Genomic DNA, 18,874 nt, shown 5'->3' with positions numbered 1-18,874 from the left:
TGATTTAAGAAAATTATATGGTAAAGGCTTCACTAGAATTGGGTTTCATGTTTCCATTGAAAGCTAAAAACAACAAACAATATATTTTTACTTCCTTCTCTCACATTCATACCGTTTGTTGCAATCCTCAATTGTGTTAAGACAAGCCTAAAATTGAATAGTAAAAATTTTATATCTAAATTTTTATTATTAAGTTCGTCTTAATCAACAATATTTTTATATTAAGTTTGCATTAATCAACAATATTCTGATTGAAATAAAATGTTAATCTTTATCTATGAATCTATGCTACGAAAAGAACAAGAAGTTTGAGGTAATAGATCATGACTTACTCAACTGTTTCACTTTATCCCTTTCCTCTGGTTCATGAATTGTGCTGTTATGCTGTATTTTAGTTGTGCGTAGCTCTTCTCTTAAACCGACCAATATTACGTTACCTCTTGTTTAAATAATATTTTCTACGCAACACATACAATAAAAGGGAAAAAAAATATATGCTTTTCCTTAAACTTCATACACAAAATTTTGGAGAAGTTGGATAAGAGCTTTGATTAAAAGTTGTACTACCGAAGAAACAATTTAATTTAATTTCTTAATTTTTATCTTTTGAAAAATTTAATTCAAACAATAGAACAACAATTTTTCGTGTAACTAGATTTAATTTTAGATGCTTCAGTAGAGAATTTTTGAGAGAAATTCGTTGAAAAATTGGTGGAGGTTTTCAATCCAAAAGATTTATTGATGGATTACAAATGCATCAATTTAAGTTGTTAATGCGTTATAGACGATTTGAAGTAGTGATCCCAAATGTGTCATGCATGCATATAAGGGCGCCTAATAGCACTAATAGTATATTATCCTTGAATGAAACAAAAGCAAGAATATAGTAATCGTAGATAAAATAAAATAAAATAAGAGGTAAAACTATACATTAATAACATCATTTTACAAAGAATGACAAACCCAAAATATGACTACATGGGCAAATGCGTTTATTGAAGAAACATCCTAAGATGTAATAAAATGTATGGTATAGCTGATAAACATAAGAAATTGACAGTAATTTTGATGATCATAAAGATGTGGTTGGTAAGGAGCCCATTAAAATAATATTTTCGTCTTTATGGTCCCTAGTCTTCTCTGGTTTTTCTGACGTAAATAATCCAGATAAGAACCTTTGTGAGAACCCAGAAGTGAGTCCTCTGCCTAATAAGTCCAAAGCTCCTCTTGTTTCACCCCTTTGGCTTGCTCTGTTAGTAAAGCTCCTTGTCTCGTTCAATCTGAGTTGAGCACCACAGGGACAATTTGCAAGTTTTCTAAAACAATGCTTGTGGAAAACCAACTTGCAAGCTTTGCACCTTTCAATCTCCTCTTCCTGGTAATAATTTAGATTGTATTCAGACTTCAACTTCTCATTAATATTAAAAGAAATTGAAACTATGAAAATGAAATGGATAAAAAGTGAACCATCTTTACAATTAGAGAAAATCATAATTGGGATAGGATTGATTTCCTGGTCTTGCAGCAAACAACAGGAATGCTATATAAACTCTTTCATAAGACAATAGCATAATGCCCCCTATAACCATTAAAATTCCCAACTCCGGACTACGGGAAAATCCACGGAAAGTAGTAGACTTGGTTGGGTTTTGTAGTTCCAACATCATACAAAATATTACATAATCTGAATACAATATAGACAATGAAGAAACACAATGTGATTTTCTATCAAATAGTCATTTTTCCTTTAGAATAAATTGCTTTATCAAGCAATTTATTTGCTACTGTGCACCAAGCCACTATGGAGCCCGATTAAAATTCGAAAAAATCATTACTCTTCTAATCGATATTATCTAATACAATACTACAGAATCTTATCTTAGCTATTGACAGCTACACACCTGAAATGGGAAAATGAGAGAAGATGGGTCACTGCAATCTTGTCGGGCATTACAGGGGTCTCCCACATCACAACATACAAGGCATTGGTCAGTAATGTGTTCCAGAATTGTCCTTGACACAGTTTCCACCATCACAGGAAGTGCTGCAAAAAAGTTGCTCTTTGTCAAGAACACTAGATATAGGGAATGCTACAACTTCTAAATAAACAAATAGTCAGCTCCGGATTGCATAAAAACAAAGAGAAAAGAAAGATACAGTGTCCATGATAGTTCTACTCTACATAGTTAGAGAGGTCATTTCCTCTGGTTTGGTTGTCACTTATTTTGTTTTACAGTTGTAGTTTGTTACTGTTGGGTTTTTAATAAACTTAAATGTATTAACCACTATAGGTAACTAGCCGTTGTGAGTGGTTAATGCACTAGCCGTTGGAGTCTAGGTAGTTAATCAGTTAGCCGTTTATAGCCGTTTATAGCTGTTTATAGCCGTTGAGAGTACAATGGTGAGAAAATGTGGTCTATAAATATAATGTATTGTAAGAACAAATATAACACAAGAGGTGAATAAAGTTTTTTTCACAAGATTATATAGTTGTTGTCTAACAAAGTGCTAACAAAGTGGTATCAAGAGCCAGTTAGCTTAAGTGTTTGAGTGGAAAAGAGAGAGAGCTAGAGAGCTTGAGTGCTTGAAAAAAGAGAGCTAAGTGTTTGAGAAAAAAAAGAAAGGAGATGGCCAGTCTTACAAATAGTATTTCTCTGCCCAAGTTGACAAAGGCTGTCAATTATGACAATTGGAGTCTCAAAATGAAGGCCCTTCTTGGATCCCAAGAAAATTGGGAGGTGGTTGAAGATGGTTTTGATGAACCAGCCAACACTACAGGTTGGTCAAATGCCCAGCTGAAAGTGCTGAAAGACGCACGTGTGAAGGACAAGGCAGCTTTGTACATCCTGTACCAAGCTGTGGACGAGTCTGGCTTTGAGAAGATTGCAAGTGCCAAATCTTCAAAAGAAGCGTGGGATATTTTTGAGAAGGCGTATAAGGGAGATGACCGAGTGAAGCAGGTGCGACTTCAAACACTTAGAGGCGAACTAGAAAGCATGAGGATGAAAGAGACCGAAGGAGTAGCCGAGTATATTACTCGGGTTGAAACTGTGGCGAATCAACTTAGTAGAAATGGAGAGACGTTGCCCGCTAGCCGAGTTGTGGAAAAGATTTTGAGATCTTTAACGGATGACTTTGAGAACGTGGTGTGCGCGATTGAAGAGTCCAAGAACTTGTCAATGCTCACGGTTGAAGAGCTTGCCGGGTCCCTTGAGGCGCATGAGCAGCGGAAGAAGAAGAAGGTTGAGCCACTTGGTCAATTACTCCAAACAAAGATGTCAATTAAAGATGAGAAAGCTCAGAACACTCAAGGTAGAGGATGATATCGAGGAGGTATAAGAAGCGCTCCTGGTGGTAGAAGCCGAGGACAAGAGAAAGAACAATCCGGTCAACAAAATTGGCACGGAAGAGGACGAGGTCCATGGAGAGGAGGTCAATCAAGCAACTCAAATGTTGAGTGCTTCAAGTGTGTCAAGTATGGCCACTATGCAAAGGAGTGCTACTCGGGCAAGTGTTTCAGTTGTGGTAAGTCTGGACATTTTGCCAAAGATTGTAGATCTGAAAGTAGAAATGAAGAGATGATCAACCTCACAAAAGATGTTGAAGAAGAAGCAACATTGTTGATGATGGCGTGTAGCTCGGGAGCTGAGCATAAGCAAGTGGTGAACTCGGCAAGAAGACCAAGTAGAATGGAGAGTTCAGCAAGAAGGCTGAGTATCATTGTTAACTCGACAAGACAGTCGAGTAGCGTGGATAGGTCAGCAAGACAACCGAGTAGGTTGCATAGGCTGGTGAGACATGCAGATAGCCCACACAGGGTGGTGGAGCATGTAGATACCCTGGACACCATGGTGGAGCATGAGGCCAACTCGATTAACTTGGTCGAATGCCTACATAGCTCGGATAAGTTGGTGGGGCAAGTGGATTACTCAGATAGCTCGGTGGGGCAAGTAGATTACTCAGATAGCTCGGTGGAGCACGTGAAAAGCATGAATAGCTCAGAATTTGAAGAAGAAGAACTTCTAATCCAAAGGTTAGAGATTGCAAAAGGAGACTTGCAATAGAGTATTGAAAAGGAGGTTAGAGACAATTTAATTCTACAAGAAAGTGTAGACAGAAGGAAACAGGCTTTGCAAAAGCGGCGCTTGGAATTTGAAAAAGATGTTTCAAGTTTGCAAGAACAGTTACAAGTTGAGAAGGATCTGAGAGCTGCACTAGAGGTGCAAGATGAGAAGTGGCGACTTGAAATGGATACGGAGATTGAGGAGATTAAGCACAACAATACGTGGGTGTGGTCTGATCTTTCAAAAAGAAGTCGGCCTATTGACAAGAACTCAATTAACGACAAGTTGGTCACAAAGACAAAGAACCCAATGAGTAACAAGTCGGCCAAAGAGAAGAACAAGTTTGCCAGTAAGGATGCAAAAACTGAGAGAGCAGAGAACAAGTTAGTCACAGGGAAAGCGAAGTACAAGTCGACCATAGATAAAGTGAAAGGGAAGTCAGTCATGAAGAAAGCGAAGAACTTAACTACTCATGAAAGGGACAAGCACAATGTGAGGAAGAGTTATTGCACATTGGAAGCCGTGATGAAGAATAAAGGAACAAAGATGGAGAATAAAAGAAGCATTTAAGTTTAAGGGGGAGTTTTGTTGGGTTTTTAATAAACTTAAATGTATTAACCACTATAGGTAACTAGCCGTTGTGAGTAGTTAATGCACTAGCCGTTGGAGTCTAGGTAGTTAATGAGTTAGCCGTTTATAGCCGTTTATAACCGTTTATAGCCGTTGAGAGTACAATGGTGAGGAAATGTGGATCTATAAATATAATGTATTGTAAGAACAAATATAACACAAGAGGTGAATAAAGTTCTTTTCACAAGATTATAGAGTTGTTGTCTAACAAAGTGCTAACAGTTACAACCGATCTTTCTTTCCTTTGCTTTGCTCCTCCATCCATTTATATATATTGGCTTTGCAAAGGTTCACTTTCTCTTAGTAATGAATTCCATTTCTTGTTAGTTTCAATACTCATTATGACGCCCACCTCCAAACAAAAATATGTCCGTTACCAGAGTACATATTGGATCCCACTTTGAGACAGACTACTGCCAGAAATCCCACATCATAATTTGCAGGTATATCCACTAAATAAATTGTCAAAAACTGACACAAGCCACATCCCCGAAGGTCTTATTAGCCATAATTTTAAGATGCTTATTATTGTTGTTACCACATAGTTTTAAGATGTTATTATTTTAGATACAATATGCCTTTTAAACAGATAGCATGAAAGGCATATCTGTTTAAACAGTTAATCAAGAACCGATAAGACTGGGTACCATAGGCTTGAGAGAGCTTCATTGGACCAGATCCAAAAACTGATGTTCTCCAACCACAATTAATTCCTAAACTAAAATAAATCAATCTATATTCACCACACCATGAACATATATTCGACATACATAATGAGTTATAAATTCACCCCATTAGAAAGAGAAAAAAAAATCAGTAATACATTCTGACTGATCAAATTATGCATGTCTACGATCCATCAAAACTGGGTTTTAGATATCATTGAGCAATCAAACGAAAGTGAAACACATGTATGTGGAAACTAATTGACAAAAAATTTCATTTAAAGAACAAATAAACAATAATAATAATAATAATAATAATAATAATAATAATATTAATAGAAACTAACCAGCAAAGACTCCTCTGGAAAGATCAATCAAATCTCTAAGAGCAAAAAAGTCATTGCTTTCGAGAAGATATCTCCTGTTTCCAAGTCCTCTGTTAATGGCCCTCCGAAACGGGCAGCGAACATATGGAAGCATTACACCTATCTTTTTTCTGACACTCATAATATGAAGCAGGGCTGGGACCTTTGACAAGAGGAAGGGATTAACTGCAGTGACACAGAGCATGGGCTGCAGAAGAAATTTAATTAATAAAACGGCAAAGTGAATGGTAAGAATATTATAAAATATACAATGGCAAAAAGGACTCGGGGGAGGAAAAGAATAAGATGCATCTAGTATAAGAAAACACAGCACAAATTTCACCTAAACAAATATTTCAATGTCCATTCCCAGAGTTGCGCATTATTTTCTACTTAGAACACTTCCTGAGGACTGCAGGAAGGAAATTTGATCCAAATCCAAGTCAATGACTGGTAAACAATGAAGCGAAAATAGAAAGGCCGATTAAGCTACAGCACTAATCAAGAAGAGCATGAAATTTAGATATTAATATTTAATGAGCCAACAAGATCTTAACAACACACATCAATATGCACAAGTTATTTCGCATCACCTCACGATCTATATTCACAATGCTAATTGAAATTGCAGAAAACCAGAATTTATTCAAATTAGTAATCCTATATCAGCATATATCCAACCTGCAGGAATAAAGAGTTATGCAATGGTAAATAGAACTTTTCAATTCAGAGATTATGTCTCGAAACTTTCTCACTTTCTATTGTGTCTTTACTTTCTCAACCACACAAGTTTTTTTCAAATATTAACTTGGAATATAAACATTCACATAAAAGATTCAAAGGTAAAAACAACATTATAAAGGACAAACATTAGTGTTAAATTTACCTGTTCATATATAGAATCTAGATAGGATTTTGCCAACTGAGAAACATGATAATGAGTAAAATCCCAGTGATGTAAAATTCTGGCTGGCAAGACTGCAGTCTCATTTGTGTGGCAAGAAGAACAAAACAACTGGCCCGTGTATTCACAAAGTCGAGGCTTCCGCCATCCAAATGTCTGTACAAAATCCCAAATCAAAGTTCTTCCATCATCAAAATGTTTATGGCATCCAGCACAGGTGTGATGCTGTGCTTCTAACAATTGTTTGATAGATTTGTTTGGTGGAATTTCAACAATGAGTGAAATTGTCTTTCCTAAATTGGAAATGTTTCGAAAATTTTGCCAGCCTGTAAAGGAAGACTGAGAAACCGGTACATTTGACACAGGTGAAATAGGATACGAATCTTGATGGGACAAAAACCATATCAATGCTCTAGGAGGAGAGGACCTGGAATGGATAATAGACTGTAAACACTCTTGTATGAGAACACTTCTTTTCACAATAATATCTGGAGATGCACTTCTAAATATCTGGGTTTCCTTTTCAACAGAAGACCATGGCAAAGGTAGTTTCCAGCCTTGCTCATTAAATAATGCTTTCATGCAACGATAAAGAGTGAAGAAATCACGATATCGCCTTTCAACCTCCCACTGGTCCTTGCCACTCCACACTTTAATTATATACACAGTGTATTCCTTCACTCCAACCAATCGTTCACTGAAAGAAACATCCCCTTTCTTCTGCCTCGCACCTACCACTTCAATCCTATCTATTCTTCTTGGACGTTGAACTAGCAGGTAAGCATCATCTGTGCTAGAAGTAGAAGCAGTCAACCCACCATCTCTTGAAGGCATAGAAAATTGAGGCTCAACCAATCTGTTACCCATGGAAAGCCTGGCCCGAGGAGAATCCACAGATTCGAGTAAAATTTCTTCCATTTCCTGAACAACCTCGTCATAAAATTCATTTAGCTCAAAGTCTTCTGTCTGCAACATTTAGTGAAACGTCCAATACCAAAATGTCAAATCAAGTATATGAGAAGAAAAAAAAATGAGTTGCTTCAACAATGAGTTTATGACAGCATTTATCATCATCTCTTTTTATGGTATATGGGCATAATAGCAACCTCTCTTGACATAAATAAGTAAATGATAAAGCCAGTTAAATCACACAACCAACCTTTCAAAATTCAAAAAGTAAATTAGATGCTAGGTTTTAGTTTCAATTGCATACATCTTATAGAATGAGTAATAAACAATTTCACTACTCAGCCAAAATAATCTTCGTCAAATGTCAACCCCATGGGTTTACGCAACGCTTTAGATGCTGGACACCATTTGATCCAGCCACTACAATTTGGTTGTAGCTATCACAACTACATCACACTGATAATTCTCCATATTGGCCTACAACAGTCATATTGAAACTATGACCATAACACAACTACAACCCAATTTAAACTACGGTACTACGCATTAATTAAAATTGACAAAATTGAAGTGGCAAATATTAACTGAAAAGGATTGAATTGAAAATGATAACCTGAAAGACAATGGAATGCATTACTCACCTTAGACACCACAGGACTTTTCTCTAAGAGATTTGTTGAAGTGGGTGAACTCTCTAATGTTTTCCTCCTTCCACTGTCTGACTGCTGCGCAGTTGGTTCAACACACTCAAATGATTTTGCAATAACGTTCTCAAGATGGCTGGATGAATTGGAAGAACTCTTATGAAATTGGCTATCATCACTAATGTGATCAAGCCTGAACTTAGAATCATTCAGCTCCGACTTTACACCAGGAGCATCACTAGCTGCAATAGCTTCTTGACTGTTGACATTTCCTTTCTCCATGCTACCACAACCATTAACATCCAAACCCATACTCCGAGGAGCTTCTTTCTCCGGCAGATCCAAATGAACTTCATCCACCTCGGTAACAGAAGAAATTTCAGGACAACTAACTAAATCACCAGAACCTCGGATCGGCATCTTGACACTGCTCGGAGGATCGATTGCTGCAGAACTTTCCTCTAAGTAAGCAGGCATAACAACTTCCCTTTCCCTAACCTTTTCTACGGCATCAGAATAACCTATATATTTAGTATCTTCAACTTCATTGACTATAACCATGTCTTTTACATTTTTGCCTTGCTCCTTTTGACCAGAACCTGGATTCAATGTATCATTCTTTTTTCGCTGACTGTGAAATAGATCAGACATGACAGAAACCGGACCGTTTTGCAGCAAAAAATCATCCAAGTCTCGCGAACCATAGGCCACAGAAGTGTTCATAAACAAAGGGTTCTCGTTTCTCACTTCCCTCTCTTCACAATAACCCAAGTTTTCCGTCAAATAAATTTCCTTTCCACTGTCACCATTACCATCACTGTCATAATTATACATAGAATCATCACCCTCCGATAACTCTTCCAATTCTTCTTCTTCTTCTTCTTCCTCATCTCTTTTATCAATCTGAAATTCAAAACCATTTACACCACCTTCTCCAGCACTCACTTCACCGTTCCCATTCAACTCTCCGATCCGGTTAAACCCAATCAACTCCGAGGAATCGAGCGCAGTCAAAGCAAGCTCCTCACTGCAATCACCGTACAGCTCCAATCCACTGGAACCGTACCGCAGACTCCGTCGTCGGTCGCCGGAGAAATTTGCTTCCGACGTTCCTTTTCCCAAACTGAAACTCTCGAAACCCTCCGCGGAAGAAGCGAAATCGCAATCGGAGAAATCCTGGAAGAGCGTGACAGCGCTGCACATGCTCATGCTGGTGCTGGGCGTTCCCATCACCGAGTTGGCGCTGCAATACCGCTCGAACTCGGAATCGTCGGAGGCACCGTCCGATTCCCGAACCCGTAACGGAGGAAACGAATCCAACGGATCCGGAGAACTGAGTTCACCGCGCACATTCATGGCTTCAAATTCGACGAAAATAATAGAAGGTCACGATGCAATTAATTAAAGATGCGACGCTTCGGAAGGTTCTCGAAGGAACCGTACGGTTAGGTAGAGGAGAAAATCGCACAGTAGGGAGAGAGACCCTTCCCTTCAGAGAAGGCGATGATGATGATGATGACGAAGAGGGAAATAAAAAAATAATGAAAATTAAAAATAATGGAAGAAAAAATTAAAAAAAAAAAAATCTGGTATTTGTTTTTTGTCTTTAAAAAAATGAAAATTAGAGAGAAGAGATTGTAAGATGGGTGAAGAGTGGATTCAAAACTACCGGTATAAATAAATATATGCACGACCATGTATTTATGTGCATGTTGTTTTACCTACCAATCAAAGAAACGACTCTGTTGAACTATCTTTTAAAACAAACCTGAGTTTGACCATGTTTGTAATTTTGAAATAAAATGGTCATATTTCCATAAGATAATGTTGGAATAAAAGCCATATAAAAATATATATCGATTTATCAAATATATTAATTTAAAACTAAACAACTAAACTGTTTTATCTTTTATGAATTTATTGTTACGGATTTATTATCCAGAGAAATTATATACTTTCTTTTTAGAAAATCACAACTTCTTTTAATTTATTACTCCAATAATTTCTTTACATAACAATTTCACAAAAATCCGTTTCAAATAAATAATTTATCTTTTACAAGTTTATACTCCTATCAAATGTATCATATCTGACAAATGTTAATTAATAATTTTAAAGACTAAAATAATATATTTAAATTAAATGTAATTATAATGTTTAATTATAAAATTATAGAAGTTTAATCAAGTAGATCTTGATCAATAATTAGCGCAGAGTGAAAATAATACACTAAAATATTTTGAATTTATTTAAAATTGAATAAAACAAAAATTTTAAATTTTTAGTTATTGATTTTTGAATGTAAATAATTATATTGTCAACAAAAAATTTATTTCTTATTTTCTTTCGAAATCTTGTTTGGATAATCTTCATTGTAAAAGATTATACATGAAGAGTTAAAATAAAATGAATTAGATGATTAGTTAAGCAAAATATCCTTAATTTTTCTGTTATTACGAAATATTGACATAATCTAATGATGGTGGATAAATTTTTCAAACTTGGATGATTAGGAGTATTAATAATGAAATGTTAAACTAATAGTTTCTTTATCGACATACCTCTTTCTTTTTTTTTAGATTTAAGTAAAAAATAATTTATCATAATCTAATAAAAAATTGAAAAGTAATAACTAAATATATATATATATATATATATATATATGATAATCAAGTCACAGTTAAACACTAATTATAAAAAAATACATAGTACATTATTTCTTCTTCAATATTCATACAAAATAAATATACAAAAAACTTATATGATAAAAAATAATGTTAACGGTTAAATTAATATATAAGTATCAAATAAGATAATAGATAATAATATTTTTTTTCCAAGAATATGGAAGAGAACAAATAATAAGTGGGAGTATAAATAATTGATTTGTGTCATCTTTTCTTTAGGAACCAAAAGAAAACAAGTAAGAGAGTAACACATCAATACTATTCGTGAAAAACTCAAAAGAAAACGGATCAAAGTAAGACATCAATATTAATAAATATTTTTATTCTTTATTTTATTTCATTTATATTTAATTATTTATTCTATTTAATATTTAAATATTGTATTTTATAAAAAATAAAAAATATTTAATCTAATTTTCATTGATTCTTAATACACATTATATATGATTAAAAAATTCAGAAAATAATTAAAAATTTTTAATATATAGGAATATAATTTTAAAAATTTAAAAAAAAATTGAGAAACTATGACCCTCCCATCGCTAAAAAATATATATATATATATATATATATATATATATATATATATATGAATTTTTACATGTTATAATATATTTATTTATTATATTAGAGTGAGTTTACAGAAATACAATCATAATAATATTAATATTAATATTTTATTGGTAAAATTAAATAATAATATTTTAATTTCTTTGATAACAAGAATGTGTTTAAATTTTTTATATCTTTTTACTAAAATAAATTATATATAATTATTTTAAACAATATATTATGATTGGGTTAACCAAAAATTAAAATTAAAATTCAAGTTTAATTTGAATGTAAAAAAAAAAAAAACCTCTAAAAATATAAAAGTGAGCTTATGTAAAAAAAAAGAATAATTTGTTTTATCTCATACATGTATTATCTGATTGTAAAAATTTTACTTAAATTTGTATCATTTAATTAGTGTAAATACGATTTTGTCTCATCAGGTCGACGATATCAATTTGTATCATCTAATTAGAGATGTCAAAATGAATTTCAACCCGTGAGCCAATCCGGCTCACCACGGGTTCGAGCCGGATTGGATTGAGAAAAATTCAATTTTTTCAAAATTCAACCCGGCTCACTTAACCCACGGGTTAAACGGGTTCGAGCCGGGTTGAAGGTGGTGGGTTGGCCCACTTAACCCACCAACATTTTTTTACAATCTTTTTTTTTTATTTTTTTAATAATTATTTACTACTCCTATTATATTTGTTCACAATTTCATATTTTTAAATGTTAGAATGTTGCTTAATTATATTTGAATAATTTGAATGTTTAATTAATTTGATTGTCAAGTATGTTGATACTTTAATCTTTAACTATAATCTTTATAGTAAATTACTCAAGTAACCGTCTTATAAACATTTTTTTCTAAATTAGCATCAAAAAAATGTATAGCTCGTAGTGAGCCAACCCGTGTGAGCCGGGTTGGCTCACTTTGACATGTCTACATCCAATGGACATTGTTTTTGTGAGAACTTTATTTATTATTTATATTCTTCATTATTAATTAATATTTTATTTATATTTTTGAGTATCGATTTATTATGTATATTTATATTTTTATTTGTTATAATTTATTATTATTTATTGTAAATCATTTTATTACTATTTATTATATTTTTTATATTTATTAATTTTTATTATTTATATTTGTTATAATTATTATAATATATATATATATATATATATATATATATATGTTCAAACTTACTTTTTTAAAATAAAATCTTAAATAATAAACAATAAAAAAATATATATAATTATTTGTTTAAAATATGTTTAGACACCAACTTTAAAAAACTAAATGAGGAAAAAATGAAAAGAAAAGCGAGGGGAAAAAAAGTTATAAGTTGCTTCACAATCCTATTATTCAAAAAGCATGCTCAATGTACCATTCCCCTCAAATACCTATTATACAAAAAGAAAATATATATTAACACATCAAATTTGACAACTTATCTCACAATGTGCATTGACAATTTCTTTTTTCTAAACTTTTTTTCAAATTCCATATTGGTTTTATTTGAATGATAACAGGAGGCAACGAAGGCAGAAACCACGAGTGGCGTTGTTGAAGTGGAGAAAACGTTGGTCGTCGTCCTTAATAGTGAAGTGGAAGTCTACAAACGATGATCTTCTTCTTCAACCTTTGTTATTCGGCTTGAAGCCCTTCATTCGAAAAAACTCTTTTCTTCTTCATTTCCGTTTTATTGTTCGTTGCAACGGTGTGGGTTTACCCATTGGTGGAAAGCTCTATTGGTTCGTCCTCCATATTGATTGTCGTGGAAAGGGGCCATTTTTTGTGTAGTGGCTTGGTGACCTTCCTTAGGTGAGAGTGTCACTTTCGTCTTTCTCATTGAAGGTTAGCGGTGTCTCTTATTCCAGAGGAAGTTGGTGGTGAGTTAAGTTTATTTCTGGTTTGGATTGTGATTATTACTTCTTGAAAAGGGCAAGTTGAAGCTTGTTTTTTGTTAGGAATGTGGGTTGTTTAGGTTAGGGTTAAGTATTTATGTTGTTAGTTTGTATCATTTTTGTTTATGAAATTGTTCCATTTCCTTTGAAAATGTGTGCCTACATTTGTTGTTGGAATAAGTTTATGGGTCTTGTGTATTTCATTGTTATAGAAGAATATTTCAGTGAGTGTACTTCAAAAAGACATCATAATTGAATCCCAAAATAGGTCCACTACTTCTCCTTTTCTCAACTTACAAATAATTTCATGTATTCTAGTATTTCATGTATGTGTGAACCACAATGCAAATAAATGCAAACCCTGGTATTAACTTCTTCACAAAGTCTATAGAGTGCCAATTCCCACTAATAACCTTAAAGTTCTAGTACTTCAAAAAGACTTCATAATTGAACTTCAAAATAGGTGCACTACTTCTTTTCCTTTTCAACACCTGCAAATAATTTTTATACATTCCAATATTTGATATATGTGTGAACCACAATGCAAATAAGTATTAACCTTGGTATTAAATTTTTCATGAGGTCAATAGAGTGCCAATTCACATGAATTTTTAACTTAAAGTTCTTGTACTTCAAAAAGAGTTCATAATGGAACCCCAAAAGAGGTCCACTACTTCTCCTTTTCCCAACTTACAAATAATTTTTATACATTTTAGTATTTGATGTATGTGTGAACCACAATCCAAATAAGATCTAACCATGGTATTAACTATTTAACGAGGTCAACAAAGTACTAATGCACACTAATTGTTAATTTAAAGTTCATGTACTACAAAAAGACTTCATAATTGAACCCCAAAATAGGCGCACTACTTCTTTTCCTTTCTAACAACTATAAATAATTTTTATACATTGTATTTGATGCATGTGTGAACCATAATGCAAATAAGTCTTAACCCTGGTATTAACTTCTTCATGAAGTCAACAGAGTGTCAATTCACACTAATTGTTACCTTAAAGTTCTTGTACTTCAAAAAGACTTCATAATTGAATCCCCAAATAGGTGCACTACTTCTTTTCGTTTTCAACACCTGCAATTAATTTTTATATGTTCCAGTATTTGATATATGTGTGAACCACAATGCAAATAAGTGTTAACCCTGATATTAACTTTTTAATGAGGTCAATAGAGTGTCAATTCACACTAATTTTTAGCTTAGAGTTCATGTACTTCAAAATGACTTCATAATTGAACCCAAAATAGGTCCACTACTTCTTTACCTTTTCAAGACCTACAAATAATTTTTATAGATTCCAATATTTGATGTATGTGTGAACCACAATGCAAAAAAAGTGTTAACCCTGGTATTAACTTTTTCACGAGGTCAACATAGTGCCATTCACTCTAATTTTTAGCTTAAAGTTAATTAACTTCAAAAAGACTTCATAATTGAACTCCAAAATAGGTCCACTACTTTTCTTCTTTTCTCAACTTATAAATAATTTTTACACATTCCAATATTTCTTGTATGTGTGAACCACAATGTAAATAAGTACCAACCATGGTATTAACTTCTTTATGAAGTCAATAGAGTGGCAATTCACACTATTTGTTACCTTAAACTTCATGTACTTCAAAAGGTCTTCATAATTGAACCCCAAAATAGGTGCACTACTTCTTCTCTTTTTGTCAACTTACAAATAATTTTTATACATTCCAGTATTTGATGTATGTGTGAACCACAATGCAAATAAGTGCTAACCCTGGTATGTCACATGTAGTTGTCTAATTAATTCATGAACCCAAGTCATAAAAGTGCCACTTCTGAAATTATCCAATAAAGAAATATTGATGTGAAAATCATTTGTCTTGGGTTAGTAGTTATTCACTCACGAGTTGTCACGTACTGTGGGGATGGATTAATATTTTCATATGGATTAAACTTAGTTAAATGAATCCCTTCAATGAGCACCATATACTCCCCACTGGTAATGATGGCAATGAACAACAAAAAAGGTTTCATAGAACCATTCACACAAGTTCAAAACCAATAACACGGGTTAGCACTTATGTAGGCATGGGTAAGCAAAAACAGTTCAGACTATAATTAAACAATAAATAATGGAACCTTTTTTATTCAAAAGACAAAAATGGATCTTGGACTCTCTTTAAAAAATTGGAGAAGGAAGATATAATGTTATGACATGAACTCAAGGCATCACAATGTCATTTCTCAAGTTATTCAAGCATGACAAATTCATGTGCAAACCATTTGACTTGGCTTAGCAGTTATTATTTGATGACTCAACAAGTACTTAGGTCCTTCTGTTCATAATGGATAACTAAAGTACTAGGTATAATTAAACTACGTAAATAATTGTCTACATAGGTGAAAAATGGAGTTCATATGACTTGACTCCTGAAATATTTCTTTGGTTCATCCTTCATCGGTAATACAAATTACTACTTTGGGATTGCTCAATCATCATTTGTTTGAATTCTACCATCGATTTTCGTAGTTCCATAATTTATGCTTCAAGTTCTTGAATTGTTTATCTTAACTATTGTTCATGTTCTTCGTCCTCCTGAAATCTTGTACCATATTTTTGAAAAGCTTCCTTCATAAAGGATTGTGAAAGCTCAAACTTCGACATAGCAAAATCAATAACAACCTGGAACATTTGCCGAAAACCAATGTATAAATTCAGATAGAACTTGTATAACCAACACAAACACAATCCCAAAATCTTATCTAATCAAACATACCATGTTGTTATTCAAAGCACTCTTAATATTGTCGTTTGATACTTTCATATCCATCTAGTGCAATATTCGGGGGAACTTTGTGGTTGATTTTCCAAACTTAGATTTTGGGATAAAAAATGCTCTAATGACCATAATTGGAACAAGTACACAGAAAGACATGTCCTCAATAATGTCAATTTAATTGAAAAACATCATACATTAATTCAAAGGGATTTAACAAGAAATACATGTAACAAATACACCTAACCAACAATTAGCAAACTAAGAAGTGTCCTAGAAATTTTTATAGATCCTTTCAACATATTGAACCATCCAAATGATGTTCCTTCAAGAAGAGATTTTTGTTTTGTAGTTAACTTGTTATTTAATAAACCAATGTACTTGGTTCGACAACAATACCTAAAAGTCTACAAAAATTTATCAATAAAACTAACCACTTCACTTTTTTTTAAGTAAACAAAAAATTATAATTAATCAGAACATACCTTCCTTTGAGCTTGTTTGTCACCACCGCAATCATTGTCTTCACTATAATAAACCATTATAGTATACCTTACTCAAAAACTGATGTAAGCTATTGTCACCATAATTCATGAAAACAATTATTTGTAGTCCAGATAGCCAACATAATAAGGTTGCTATATTGTGCATTTCAATCACATAAATGAGGTTTATGACATCAAGAACCTAAATGTAAAAAAAAAATATGTATATGGTATGAATTGTATTTGTCATATAATTGTACTATAAATAAAAGACACCCAATAAATTCACTAGTCATTAAGAACATTATAGGGTATAACATTTTACTGAATAACCCAAGCAAACAATATGAAACATGGTAAACATAACAACAACATGGATTCACAATGTGCAAATATTATACTATGGGTTAACACTTCTTAAGTAATTACTTGATAAGCCAACCAATCAAAGTCATCCTTGCTTATCTTTTTAAGTAAAAATAAAATCTGATGTGCAAATAGTATACCATTAGAATTCGCAGTTATGAACTCTTAACATTTGAAATCACACCTACACAACTTTAACCATGGCTTCAAAATTCTAAATTCTTAAGTAACCTCATTTTTGGATTTTGAAATTACATGTACTCTAACACAACCAATGTAACATGCTTATCAACAACACAACCAATGACTACAACCAAATTGTAAGGCCCAGGAAATTCATATAAATAATAACTAATAAAGTACAAGTAATTGTGGGTTGAGAATAACCTAAGAGAATTTCTTAACAAGTATTAGACAAGAAATAGTATTAGCTCAAGTGGTTGAGAGTACTTAGTTGTGTAGAGAGGACTTGGGTTCGAGTCTTGTATGTGCCAGTAGTGTGATATTTTAATTGTGTTTTATTTTACCAATATATTGAATGCGGAAGCATGGTTTAAGCTTATATATATGTGTGAATCAACATGAATCATGTGATAGTTTGTTGGGGAAATCAGAAAAGTAGTAGTCCAGAGGGAATTGCATTTATATTGAAAACTTGAGGCTGCTATGAGCGGGGAGGTTCATAGTAAATATTGGCTAAGATAGATCGGGTTTGGGTTAATTTTTATTATTTTATTGATTGTATTATTTTTCTTTCTCAGCTCACCCTTTCTGTTTGTGTTTGGCGATGATCGTGTGACTTGTCACGCGGGAGCATATATGAATCCAGGTGAAAACGCCGATGCATAGTGATAGAGCGGGGCAGACGATAGGGGATTTTTCTCTATGTTTTATTTTCATGCATTTTGTAATAAATTTTATGATGCTTTTTCTCTATTATGAACATGTAATAAAGATGGAGTAGTGTGATTAAACTATAGCGAGATAAGTTTTAAATTTTCCCGCGCTTGGGAACTTTATATAATGTCTTAATTCCAAAAGAAATTTTATGATATATGCTTTATCTAGTAATATCCATATAGGGTGTTACATTTGGTATCAGAGCATATGATTTCAAAATGATTTTTGGGCCTTGGGAAGTGAGCTTATCGCGATTGTGAGATTAGTATAAATTGATTGAATTGTAGAGTTCTTGAATTTGTGTTATTGTGTGGTGTGTATTGTTGATGAATTTTCTAAAGATAAATTGTAACGGTGTATGATACCCTATGTTCCAGAATTAGAAAATGACTGGCGGAAGAGGTAGAAGAATTGGTGCCAATAACTCAACTGATGAAATTGCACATGCAATTCACCGATTGGTCGACGCTATGCAACCACAACAGGTGGTGCTACCACAACCTGCGCCACGACCAGTCACCATGGATGATTTCATGAGGCACAAACCAGCCAAGTTCAATGGCAAGGCCATTCCTGATGACGCAGATGCGTGGATCAGGGAGTGCGAGAAGATATTGCATATACTAGCTTGCTCGGATGAACAGAAACTGGCATATGCTACTTTTCTCTTGGTGAGTGATGCGGAATACTAGTGGGTTGGAATGCAACAACAAATGCAGACCAGGGAGGAAGAGGTGAGTTGGGAAAACTTCAAGAAGAAGTTCCTAGAAAAGTATTTTCTGGATAACGCTAAGCATGGGAGGGAGGCTGAATTTCTGACTCTACAACAGGGTAATATGACCGTATAGGCATATGTTAATCGATTCGAGTATCTGGCGAGGTTTTATACGCAAAATATCACAAAAGAATGGCGTTGTCGAAAGAGAGGTTTGCGACATGAGCTGCTCAAAGTTCTGGTACCACTCAAGATCCGAGAGTTTCCCTTATTGGTGGAGCAGGCGAGAAGTGTGGAGTAGTTAGAG

General features: G+C 33.5%; 1 protein-coding gene across 1 annotated transcript; it reads right to left on the bottom strand.

The window, feature by feature from the left end:
* Nucleotides 1-907: 907 nt before the first annotated feature.
* Nucleotides 908-9,743, bottom strand: LOC114163084 (Phox (PX) domain-containing protein). Its single transcript, XM_028047161.2, has 5 exons — nt 8,179-9,743; nt 6,611-7,594; nt 5,707-5,932; nt 1,902-2,044; nt 908-1,375 (listed from the first exon to the last, which is right to left on the bottom strand). The coding sequence occupies exons 1-5, from the start codon at nt 9,535-9,537 to the stop codon at nt 1,073-1,075; spliced, it is 3,015 nt and encodes a 1,004-aa protein (XP_027902962.1). The 5' UTR covers nt 9,538-9,743; the 3' UTR covers nt 908-1,072.
* Nucleotides 9,744-18,874: the final 9,131 nt, after the last annotated feature.

Source organism: Vigna unguiculata, chromosome 9 (genome assembly GCF_037176805.1).
Source record: "Vigna unguiculata cultivar grain cowpea cultivar isolate G323 ecotype 2 chromosome 9, ASM3717680v1, whole genome shotgun sequence".
Taxonomy (NCBI): domain Eukaryota; kingdom Viridiplantae; phylum Streptophyta; class Magnoliopsida; order Fabales; family Fabaceae; genus Vigna; species Vigna unguiculata.
Note: the sequence above shows the minus strand (reverse complement) of the source record. Positions and strands in the feature narration are given on the sequence as shown.

Bases quoted from the DNA above. Each gene is read 5' to 3' on its own strand.
- LOC114163084 (XM_028047161.2), bottom strand. From the start codon at position 9,537: ATGAATGTGCGCGGTGAACTCAGTTCTCCGGATCCGTTGGATTCGTTT. The intron at 7,595-8,178 runs GTGAGTAATGCA...TAAATGTTGCAG, and splicing joins AAAGTCCTGTGGTGTCTAAG to ACAGAAGACTTTGAGCTAAA. The intron at 5,933-6,610 runs GTAAATTTAACA...TTTCTTCTGCAG, and splicing joins TAGATTCTATATATGAACAG to CCCATGCTCTGTGTCACTGC.